This window comes from Gymnodraco acuticeps, unplaced genomic scaffold, assembly GCF_902827175.1.
Source record: "Gymnodraco acuticeps unplaced genomic scaffold, fGymAcu1.1, whole genome shotgun sequence".
Lineage (NCBI taxonomy): Eukaryota > Metazoa > Chordata > Actinopteri > Perciformes > Bathydraconidae > Gymnodraco > Gymnodraco acuticeps.
Genome location: NW_022992331.1, coordinates 214,866 through 227,603, shown reverse-complemented (window position 1 = coordinate 227,603; position 12,738 = coordinate 214,866). Strand labels below are relative to the sequence as shown.

At 42.0% G+C, this 12,738-nt stretch overlaps 1 protein-coding gene across 1 annotated transcript in view; it reads left to right on the top strand.

The window, feature by feature from the left end:
- Positions 1 to 12,738, top strand: part of LOC117541388 (WD repeat-containing protein 70) — a 43,265-nt gene that overhangs the window by 5,754 nt on the left and 24,773 nt on the right. Inside the window, exons 9-10 of the mRNA XM_034208532.1 lie at positions 1,106 to 1,182; positions 9,899 to 10,073. Coding sequence (XP_034064423.1) covers positions 1,106 to 1,182; positions 9,899 to 10,073 — 252 coding nt within the window. The remainder of the gene's footprint in view (positions 1 to 1,105; positions 1,183 to 9,898; positions 10,074 to 12,738) is intronic.

Genomic DNA, 12,738 nt, shown 5'->3' with positions numbered 1-12,738 from the left:
TCCCCAGTTGGTCGCTTCTTGTTATCTCAAAGGTTTCCACTCTTAGTGCTATTTGTCATCAACCTGCTCTATTTGAGTTCACTGTTAGTACGAACATCAATCTGCTTCTCTTTAGTCTTGGCAATTTGTTGACCTAATCTGTTAAAGGAAGAGGATCAAATGTGTTCAGGGAGGTAGCGGCCCCTTTTCCCTAACAATGAGCCAATAGTAAAGCGTGTGTGTTTGTCTTGAGGTTAGTGCACACAGCAGGGAAGCAGTAATTCACATCCCGTTTGAGCTTCAACCTCTTTGAAAAGCAATCTGTTATTAAACCTTTTCAACTATTAAACAGCAGTTCCCCTTTAATCCATTATTAAAGTGGTGTTTTTTGAAGTATTTGAAGGTGAATAGACGGGCCTCTTTCTGATACAGACATACCGATGTTATTCAGTCAGCTTCTGCTCTTGCAAGGCTCTGCTTTCTTGAGCATCCTGTCAGAAAGCGGTACGTGTCATGTCTGAAGTGCTCCTCTCTGACCTGGCAGGCCTGTCTCTGGGTTATCCCGCTTTGAAGTCATTTGTTATGAGTAATTCCCCACAGGACTACTCCAGCAGAGGACTTGTCTAAAAGGTTACTCTTGAAGGAGCTAGCTGTTTGAAGCCGTGACACTGCGTGCTGCTCTGCCTCAGAGTTCACATGCTCAATGTCAAGGTTACAATATGATCAAATTAAAGGTCCAAAAAGACTTCCTCAAGGGAGAGCCTCTTTAAGGGGTTTTCAGCTCAGGCAACATCATTGGTTCCTCCCCGGGAACTTCTCTTTGCGTAGTTTATGACCTTTAAGTTGCTTTGCACAGATTCCACTAGAAACCCTGAACATCCATTGTCACAAAAAAGAAACGCACCCCAGAAATATTTAACCGGTGCCCTTTCTAAGTCATGTTGGCTGGAGATTTAATAAATGAGGACCAACAGCTGTCACTGCACATAATGTGTGAGCTGTAAGATTGCATAACACGTTGTCTAAAGTGGTTCCTCCTGGCGACATTTCACCTATTGTGTTTCCACCGGCTCTTTATCGGCTTCTGCTTTGTAATGGGTTGAATTTCACTTTCTTCCTTTTCCAGGGCCACACAGCTATGCTGAATAGTGGCTGTTGGCATCCAAAGATTAAAGAGGAGTTCATGACCTGCTCCAATGATGGGTGAGTTTTATACAAGTGCTTTGAGTTGTAATGCAGATTCTAATATTTTGGATGGTACGAGACATATGCTATGCTTCAAAGTACGTTTCTCATTGATCTGAATGACTGTCCAGTCAAATGGTCTACTGTACAGTAACAATTATTTATAATATACTGACTTGTGTATGCCCAATACACTTACAATACACTAGTGTTTGCTCTCCTCCTCCACCAGCAGGGAGTCCTCTAGTCCAGATTATGCCAATGGAGAGACTCGCTTGGCCTCACATCTGTGCATTGACACATTTTATACTGTATGTGGTCCAAAATCAGCCTTTTTTTCACAAGCAGTGATTAAGACGATAGCAGACGCCTCACACACATATTGTCAATCGCTTTGCTTCAGAAAACGTTTTATTAGTCTTACTTTAAATCAGCACTAGTCCTGAATGAATACAGACGCGTTAACCCATTTCCATGTGTACAGGTGCAAGTTAATATTTCTGAATATGTGTGACTTGCACAGTGATGAGTCTAAGTGAGTGTGACAGGCAGCAGTGCAGAAACCATGGCCCTCATCATTAAGGGGAAACAAGGGCCTGGCTTTGTGTACAGACCGCTGTTTACCAGTGTTGCTGCTCTCCCAGATGTGGAGGCTGGTTTATTTAGCTCTTGTTAAGGCTCTGGAAATCCTCCCCTGGCACGTTAGCACTGGGTGTTGCCCCTGGCCAGCTCACAGGAGAACAGTGGAGAGCAGCGCACAGGGAACCATTCACAGGCAGAACAGCTGCACGAGAGTGGCATTCACAGCAACAACCTGTCTGTGTCGCAGAGATGGAAAGAGGTAGTGACTGCCTGAAGTGATTTACAGGTAAAAGGTGTCAAACCTCTCTTTTTGCCCTGTTACTTATTATCACTTCAGTAATGTGTGCAGTGAAAAACAGAGGCTTCTTGATGTAAGTGCTGTACTTCTTGGTTGAACCATTACCCCTAAAACTTCACACTTCTTCAATCAAAAGTCCCTCTCATTCCTCCAGTGCAAACAGCATGCCTGCGCCAGGGTTTAAACAGGTGCCAAACACACTACATCAGTCTGTGGTTCTGTTCTCCTCTTTTTCTGAGTTCAATGTTTGAGACTTTAAAAGCATGTTTGTTTGTTTGCGTTGGTGCATCTTTGCAAAGCCTCAGAGCAGAGCTCATGTGGCTGCACATGAAGCTCCAGTAAGCTAGACAAAAGGCCCCCAGGCATTTGCTGATGTGGTTCTGGATTTTACTCGGCACATACAGTGGGGCAAAAAAGTATTAAGTCAGCCACCAATTGTGCAAGTTCTCCCACTTAAAAAGATGAGAGAGGCCTGTAATTTTCATCCTAGGTACACTTCAACTATGAGAGACAGAATGAGAAAAAAAAAATCCAGAAAATCACATTGTCTGATTTTTAAAGAATTTATTTGCAAATGATGGTGGAAAATAAGTATTTGGTCAATAACAAAAGTTCATCTCAATACTTTGTTATATACCCTTTGTTGGCAATGACAGAGGTCAAACGTTTTCTGTAAGTCTTCACAAGGTTTTCACACACTGTTGCTGGTATTTTGGCCCATTCCTCCATGCAGATCTCCTCTTGAGCAGTGATGTTTTGGGGCTGTCGCTGGGCAACACGGACTTTCAACTCCCTCCAAAGATTTTCCATGGGGTTGAGATCTGGAGACTGGCTAGGCCACTCCAGGACCTTGAAATGCTTCTTACGAAGCCACTCCTTCGTTGCCCGGGCGGTGTGTTTGGAATCATTGTCATGCTGAAAGACCCAGCCACGTTTCATCTTCAATGCCCTTGCTGATGGAAGGAGGTTGTCACTCAAAATCTCACGATACATGGCCCCATTCATTCTTTCCTTTACACGGATCAGTGGTCCTGGTCCCTTTGCAGAAAAACAGCCCCAAAGCATGATGTTTCCACCCCCATGTTTCACAGTAGGTATGGTGTTCTTTGGATGCAACTCAGCATTCTTTCTCCTCCAAACACGTCTAGTTGAGTTTTTACCAAAAAGTTATATTTTGGTTTCATCTGACCATATGACATTCTCCCAATCCTCTTCTGGATCATCTAAATGCTCTCTAGCAAACTTCAGACGGGCCTGGACATGTACTGGCTTAAGCAGGGGGACACGTCTGGCACTGCAGGATTTGAGTCCCTGGCGGCGTAGTGTGTTACTGATGGTAGCCTTTGTTACTTTGGCCCCAGCTCTCTGCAGGTCATTGACTAGGTCCCCCCGTGTGGTTCTGGGATTTTTGCTCACCGTTCTTGTGATCATTTTGACCCCACGGGGTGAGATCTTGCGTGGAGCCCCAGATCGAGGGAGATTATCAGTGGTCTTGTATGTCTTCCATTTTCTAATAATTGCTCCCACAGTTGATTTCTTCACACCAAGCTGCTTACCTATTGCAGATTCAGTCTTCCCAGCCTGGTGCAGGTCTACAATTTAGTTTCTGGTGTCCTTTGACAGCTCTTTGGTCTTGGCCATAGTGGAGTTTGGAGTGTGACTGTTTGAGGTTGTGGACAGGTGTCTTTTATACTGATAACGAGTTCAAACAGGTGCCATTAATACAGTTAACAAGTGGAGGACAGAGGAGGCTCTTAAAGAAGAAGTTACAGGTTTGTGAGAGGCAGACATCTTGTTTGTTTGTAGGTGACCAAATACTTATTTTACTGAGGCATTTACCAATTCATTCATTAAAAATCCTACAATGTGATTTCCTGGATTCTTTCCCCCCATTCTGTCTCTCATAGTTGAAGTGTACCTAGGATGAAAATTACAGGCCTCTCATCTTTTTAAGTGGGAGAACTTGCACAATTGGTGGCTGACTAAATACTTTTTTGCCCCACTGTATCTAATGCTTTTTGGAGCCTGCCTCAGGACTGGATTTGTGAAGACTGCTACTGCAGGCTTAGAGTCACAGTCTATTGTTTTTTTGCTAATTAAATTGGTTGGAATTTTAACAAAACATGAAATAATGATTTTATGTTTTAGTGCTGCAACAAATGACTATTTTACTTTCTGATAAATAGACTATTTAGCTGCATTAATTGATTTATCTACTCAAAGTTTGGAAAACAGTAACACATATTCATTCTAATTTGATATCTTTAAATGTCTGTTTAGCCAGACCAAATCCCTATGATATTTAGTTTGACATGCTATTGATCAGAGAAAAGCAGAACAGTCGTCATCTTGAGAGGCTGCAAAAGAACAATGTGTTTTCTGTCGATTTAGTAATGGATACATTTACTAATTGCTTACAACTATTATGTTTGAAAGTGTGTTTGCTTGATTGACATGAGTGTCCGCTTATCACTGGCAGTTGTGGCCTCTTGCTCATCCTTCTGTAGCTCCATCGGCCCCCCCTGAAGAACCATGCAGAGGCCATTCTGTGGTCAGGGGCCCTCCTGAGAGAGGCAGTGGGCCAATAGTAGCAGTGGGTGTCTGCTGCTCACTGTTTCTGTTTGAACATCAGACCCACACCTACGTTTTCTGTCTTTCTTCCCGTGTCAGCCTAGTTAGAGAGTCTTTGTTGTGTTCATCTGAATAGCTTATTAAGCCTGATCAGTGGACCGCCCAGCTCCTTAATTAAAGGTACCTCTCGTTGTATGGAATCTCATTCATAAGAACTGCCGCCCAGCTCTTTTTGAATGATTTCATGAACAGAAACTCTTTTTCCCCCCCAGAGGAAGTGGATGAGAGGGAAGTACTGATGAAGCATAATGCAGCAGCAGCAGGGCGGCAGTGATTGTCCTTTCACACCGAGGGTTGAATGGGGGCTTCAGCAGGACTGTGTCAAGTCCGTCAGTGGAAGATTAGTCCTTGGACTGGTGTGAGGTTGTCAACATTTCACATTCTTCATCATTCTGTTTGAAAGATGTGTGATTGTTAAACGCCAAAATGTTTTCCGACATTTCATCCAAGAGGGAAAATGTGTATCAAGCATTGAGCCACTTTAACCAAGTCTTTGCTGAAAGCCTGAACACCTGTTTGAAAACCGCACATTTATTCCTCAGAAAGCGAAGGCTGGGTCGACTCCTGGTGGAAGTGTTTCTTTGGCAGGACTGAACTTCAATTCAACTGGAAATGTGGCTTGGACTTTTGTGTTTTTGTTTTTGAGAGCTGCAGCCTTTTTTTAAACAGTAGTGCCTTGAAAACATCTTGAATAAGTTATGCTCAAAGATAACAAACCGTACTGCAAACTGTAGAATTGTTAGTAAGCTATAACGAATGAAAGATTAGATTTTGTGGCTTATTGGCCATGACACTGCTGATTGTTGGGTTTTCCAGTGAGCCGGGAAAACAATACAAAATTGATGTTCTGCTCTTTAAACGACTGGAATTTCAGCCACGGTGGACACGAGGACAAGCGGCGACTCTCTAATTTCAGTTTTTGAGGCTCACATGCGCATTTGCACGCACAAAAACACACAATTTGAGGAATGTTTCCAGGAGGTTTGAATGCCAGGGATTCCCTTCCTGCTGGCTGCCTCTCAGGGCTGCAGCTGGATGTGTAGCTGTGTGCAAGGAGGCACAGAGGACACCATGGCAAACATGTTTCTACTGCCGAGGCACACAATATTTTTCTTTATCATGATATGACACTAGGGCTGCTCAATTAATCGTATTTGAATTGCAGTTACGATTATGGCTTGCAACAATTACGAAAACAACGTAATCGAAATAAAACGATTATTCTTTTATTATTTTTTTTTTTCACATTTTTATTTTTTTAATTTATTGGTTTTTCAGTTGAAGTATACTTAAAGTTCAGGGTAACCAACTGTTAAAAACATACTGTTCACATTTTGTTTCTCCAATAAATTGATGTTTTCAAAGTAAATGGATAATCGTTTTTAATAATCGTGGTATCAATTATTGACCCAAATAATCGAGATTATGATTTTTGCCATAATCGAGCAGCCCTATACGACACTTAAGGAAATGATCATAAATATAGTTTAACAAACCAGATTCATGATCTACTGCTTAGAATTTCCTGGTAATCCATAATGCAAGAATAGACATTTTTAAAGTCGGCATTTCATTCGCTCAATGTTTTTTATTCCTGTTTGCCCTTACTGTTTATTGCCTGCATACTGGTCCATTAAGTAAGTACTCTTTGTTCCAGTTTTTCAGCCAAATGCTTAGTGATACCTCAGTTTCAAATTATTTTTAAGGGGCAAGAGCTCTACAGCGGGGTTATTAAGTGTTATCTGCGTGACAGAACAGGGATGAGAAGTGAGGACAGACGTGTGTGTGATTCACACGGTTAAACACATCAGGTTCATCCACAGTCCAGCTCATCTCCTACTGTTCCCCACCTTACACTGCAAGTGTTCCATATCATGCCCATAACCGCACATACCATACCTTTTTAAAGAGTGCATTTCTACTTCTGGTTCATTTTACAGTCATGGCTGGATATTTCACTGACACTAACTTTTAGTTTGTGAACAGGGTGTTTGTTTGTTTTCTTATTGAATATGCGGGGGAGACATTATCAACCAGATTGCTTGATTACATCTGAAGAGCTGTCATACTGACTTCTTTAAGCTTGAGTCAAGCATTGTGTTCCTGCAGTGTGTGGTCTCGCCCTCCCTGCTAAGGACTTTTTCAGGTAGATTTCTTTTGATCTTTTCATATTGTGACTTTATTTATCTTACTGTACCCACAGAGCATCTGTCCCTAGACCACTCTTATTTGTGCTTGCTTGAGTACCACTATGTGTATGCCTCCTCCCAAATCCTTCTGTTATTTGCCCACTTTATCTTCTTCAGCTGTGATGCAAAGATCTTACTGTACCTCCTAATCCACATTTCTCATAACAGAGCCCTAGTTAGTCAGTCAAGCGACCATTGGGCATCCCAGCCTATCCTCAACACCGGAGTTTGACTAATAAACAACCTTATACAAGACCCACGTCTCTCTTATTCCTCTCTCCTTCTTATCTAATCATCTAGGAAAGGGATCATCCCAGCAGCCTATAACCTGATGGACAGATACAATCTGGGGCCTGTGGAGTTGTCACTCCTCAGTTGATGTGTGAATGACTGCTGCCTCGTAAAGTGCACACGCATGACTGAGGATGTATGGCTCTCATTTCATTACATTCACCCCTCTGTCTCTGAAGCGTTTGTGCGGGGAAAAAGGGACTGCTGATTGAAGAGAAAACAGAGTCTTCATGCTGCATGGGAATATTTTGACATTTCCTTTTTTTTGTTGCCGTTACTTTCCCCAAACAACCACCTCCTCTGAGAGAAAAATGCTTTGAGTCTGCACCAGATGTTGCCCTCTGGAGTAAAAGAATCAACTTCAATTAGTTGTAGCTGCAGTTATTGTGTACTTTTTGAAAGGGGGGCGATGACGATTATGCACTTTAATGAACAATTCTAGAGTGCCACATGAGCGGCGACAGTTTCCCTGCTCTGTATCTGGCCCCTGACAGGTTATGGGGGGGCGGGGGTAGTCTTCACCCTGTGCTCGGGGTTGGCTCAACACTGGTGGGCTCCAGCTTCTCTCTTCTTCTCTCTGACTGCCAGCAGTGCCATGTTTTGGAAAGAGCTCTTACGATAAATAGCATTCCAGGTTTTGTGTGCTGCGCAAAAGGTTATGTTGTCTTTATTGGCTTGACAGACGCCTACCTTCTCTGTAAACAAAATGGAGATGTCTGTGTGAGGCAGCAGGTGGAGCGATCTGTCATCCAGTCCATGGCTATCACTCTTTCTCAATCACTCTCAACACACACACATTTGAAAACGTACTGTAAATTGCAGCAGCTTTCACACTTCTCATATACGTGGCTTTTGCATTTTTTCCAGCAAGTGATTTTTTTAATTTTTAAACCGCTTTGGTTTATGTGGATTTAAACACAACTATGCATCAAACAGAGTTTTATTTGACCCTTGCCAGTTCTCACTCAAACCATATGTCTTCGGCTGGCATTTGTATCACATTGTTAGACTTATCCAAACACAGTTGAGTGTGTGTGTCTGTGAGTTTGTAGCCGGTCATGGAGGAATCTCTGCCTGGCTGTGAGCAGCAGCCCTGCCTGTGTGTTTATACTCCTCTGCTGACCCCGTGACCCAGAGGTCAGGATGCTCACTAAAGCAAGCAGAGGGTCACAGACACATTTGGACACGCTCTGTCTGGTGTGTGTGTGAGAGAGGTTGGCTAAACATGTTTGTGTGTAGTCAGGTAGTTCAATAAATACATGAGGAGGTTTCAGGCTCTTGAAGTCACGTAGCTCGGTACTTCAGTTTGTCCTCTTCTTATTTAACAGTTTATTTATCTCTCTTCTTTTCATAGTTGTTTTTGTATCACTCAGCATCCCTAATAAACCTTTCACAAAGCCCTGGAAATAAATAAAGCTAGTATATTGTTACATTTGAGATTATGTGAAGGGAAGTTGTGAGCAGCCGTCCTTGCAATGCCAACAGGGTCAAAGGTGAAACTTTCCACCTTGTTTTAATATAAACAATTTGGTTTTCTCCGATCATCGTCCACTCTTCTTTGAAATACAAAGAATGCTGAAATACAACTTATTTGACTATCTTTTTTAGATTATAGGGTATCAAAAAGGCAAACAAAATAAAATTTGGGCGGGCGTTTTAGGCTATCATTTCACAGTAATTTATATATCTTAATTTAGCATTGTGTTTTTGTTTTTTTTTTACAGGTAAATTAGTTGGTGGTTTAATACGGAGCCCCCTAGGGGACATGGAGAAGAAGAAACAAATTATTTAAAAAAAAAATAAAAAAAAAGTTTTGCGAGATCTCGCAAAACCCCGTTGCAGTTTGTAGACGGTCCCTAAGTACTCCTCTCCCTCCTCAAGCTGCAGATTGTGACCAATTCTTGATGTTTAGCTCGGATGACGGCGCGTATCGAACTGTTCTGATAGAAACGACTCTGTAGCTCGTTGTCTACCTTGCTATGATTGTTTGTATTTTACAACGTTATGTTCATGAGTTATTGATCCGCGAAATTCGAATCTGTCAATAACTCAGCTCAGAGGGACGTGCATGTCCCCTCGCTCTGAGTGTTCTCTTGAGGTGTCTTCACTTATGTGAAACCCTTTATATATACAGTCTATGTGTGAAACCCGTGCCTATTGCCAAGCACTGATGTTATATCTTTATATTTAAGGCCAAGCTCAAAGTAAAATCGATGAACCGCTCCATTGTTGTGGTTTCTGTGTTGCCGTAGCAACCGAACTGACCAGGAAGTACATTGAGCTAAATGAAAAGTATTGCGAGGTCTCGCAAAACATTATTATTATTTTTTTTTTCAAATACATTTTTTTTTCATCTCCATGTCCCCTAGGGGGCTCCGTAGTTTAATGGATAAATCACATATGCTTTTATGACAGTTATTTGTTTTTTTTAAAACAAAATGTACATTCTAAAGATTTAGCATTTAATTCATCCTTTTTAATGGTCTGAGTTGTGTAATATTTCCTGAAAGCTTCAGACATGCCTTTCAGGCTGATCTACTGGTCTTCTGTTCACTCTTCCCTCACTCTGAAACACTGAGCTGCCTAACCTTATGTTCATGAGAATGACTGTAAGACACTGTATCTCGATATGATCCAGATCTATTGCAGCTGTGAATGGTGTTGATCACATAATATGTTTTGATGGATAGATATTTTATGAGGGATTGAGTTTGATGAGTATAAATTCCCTGTCTGTCCGCAGCACTGTGCGCACATGGGACGTGAGCTCGGAGAAGAAGCACAAGTCCGTGTTCAAGCCGCGAACCTTCCAGGGGAAGAAGGTCATCCCGACGAGCTGCACCTACAGCCGCGACGGGAAGCTCATCGCAGCCGGCTGCCAGGATGGCACCATCCAGATCTGGGACAGAAACCTCAGCGTGAGTCTTCAAACACAAACAATGTGCAGTTGGTTGTAAACATAGGATGTCTGATTTGTTATGGCCTCGGGTACAGAGTCATGAGACATGGGTCAGCCGGTCACAGGCCACAGAGGGGTCAGAGTTCAACAAGTCAGGAACACTGACCAGAATTGAAAATGCCTGACTTTAAAATGCATTTTGTCCAAACCGGGAGTAGTTGAGAACATTATTAAATAGCCTGTTTGACCTGTTTTGACCCCATTATCACATTGAAAAGATAAAAGTTGCTCTTATTCCATCTAAACTCTGGAGAAAGAGCCTACAGCCATGTTAGAAACTCTGCGGAGCTAAATCAATGCTAGCATCTACAATGCTAGCATGATGTTTTGCAGCTGTGATATTGATGCGTTTTAAAACATTATTTGTGTGTGTTAGCATGCCAACATTCGCTAATAAGCACAAGTAAAGCTCAGGCTGAAGAGAGTTGTGCAGCTATTTGGCCATAAACCAAAGTATTGGGAGAATTTGATAAAGACTTTGGATCTGACGATAAAACTCCAGGGATAATCATAGTGATCTAGAAGTTGTTTGTTTAATTTCACTGCACTAGGACTGACCATCAGCCTGTCATTGCTTTCCCTAGAGTCATACCCCCAGCGGGGCTCAGAATAGCTGATTATGTAACTGACGTATGATGGTTGAGTCGAGGAAAGTTACAGGGAGGGCCAAACACAATTTCCCTCTGTATGTTTTCCTCTTTAGTAAATTAGACTAATTAAGTGTTCATTACCGTTTCCAGCATTCACAATGTTGAGGTAATAGTTTATATTGGCTCCCAAGAAGCATTGCTTTCTTTTACTTGGTTGTTTTCACTCCAAATCTGTGGATTAAAAAGACTTCCATTTTGGGCTGCAGAATGCATGTCCTCCATCTTTCACCGAGGAGAGATTCCGGCTCTCTCCTTTGTTGTTTCACCTTAACTCATTTCTGCTTATTACCCATGAGCCTCTCCTCTTGATGGCTGTCACAGTGACACATCTCTGGTTAGTGTATGGGCATTAAAGGAACATGTTTCGCAGCTTACAGCTCACTCGCAAAATTCATCCCCACTAGACAGATGTGAAGAATCGTGAGAGGTGCTTCCTGTTGAAGAGGGGGCTTTACATTGGGGATATGAAGTAGTCTTATATCATTATTTTTAAAGATGACATATTGCAGGCGTCATTCCAGTTAGGTAATGTCTCGTATTATTTCTAACCTTTTTGCAAAATAGTTTCACAAGATTAAATACGATGTGAGAAATCCTTAGTAGATTCTCAGCTGAGAGCCTTAAAAAAACAAAAATAAAAATTGATAGAGGACTTCCTGGAAATGTTTTTTTAGTACTTTCTAAAACAGCCAGCATCAGGTCAAAACACATTTGGAACAATAGAGTGCCACAGTGACACGTCCTAAACTCCTTCCGGTTCCTTCGACAAAAAGCAACGCAATTTCTCCATAGGATTTTGGAAAATAGCTCGAAATAAGGTCTGTGGTTGACACACATTTAAGAGACGGATCACGTTTTGTTCAGCCGGATAATATCCACACGTCTACCCTGCTTCTATCATTTTCGAATCATAAATCTAGTCGCCAGAAGCAAAATGCTAACGTTGTGCTATAAACGAACTACAGCAGGGCGTATATCTGCGTATATCCCTTTATAAATGCTTCAACGTCACGCCGACTTAAGATCCATATTCAAAAATACAGATTCAAAATTGTACAAGTTGAAGCTTTTGTTTTAACAGTTTGCAGAACACGGGGAAAAACAGACTTTGAGGGAGTGTTTTACGTGTTCGGTATAATGGCGTAAAACGGCCTCGACAACTTCTGTAGTCCTATTCAGCCACTTGGTAACAACCATCGTTTTTCAGACACGTAAACTCTTCAAAAATCACCAGTGGGGTCACTGCTGATGTATTTAATGTCGTAGAACAAAACGTGATCTGTCTCTTCAATTTGTGTCGACCACAGACCTTATTTCCAGCTATTTTCCAAAACCCTATGGAGAGATTACATTGCTTTTTGGCGAAGGAACCGAAAGTGGTAAAATGCTAACTTACTTCCGAGTTTTAGGACGTGTGGTACTTTTTTATGAACTGTGAATAATAGGTTGTTTTTCTGCCCCCCAAACAATTCGGCACACTTTTACTCTAATTCGTTTTGTTCCACTCATTTCATCTGTCCGACCCCGCGTGTGGACAAGGTTGAATAATTCTGTTGTTTCATCTGAGAATAGTGACAGTGACAATTAAGCTGCAGTTAGTGAGTTGGAACAGCTTGATTGGAGAGAGGGGCTTATCCAGATTAGTCGAATGAGAAGTAGGCTACACGATAATTACTCCGACAGTCAACTTCGTAATCAGAGGACCCATAAAAAATGTATTCAGATGGAGAATTGCTATTGTGGGAGCTTTTGTGCTTCAATGTAGACTCACCCATCATCCCACCCTCCCACCAATTTAAAGCTCTCCACATTTATTACCCCTCTTTCTCCAAGCTAAATATTTACCCTGCGTACCATAGTCGCGTCTGTTGCCTGACCACTGGAGCCTGACTGGTGGGTGCCCTCTGCCCCAAACTGCAACCTGTGCTGCTGACTCCAATCCAGCCACAATCCTAAAAAGGAGTTGACCTCGCT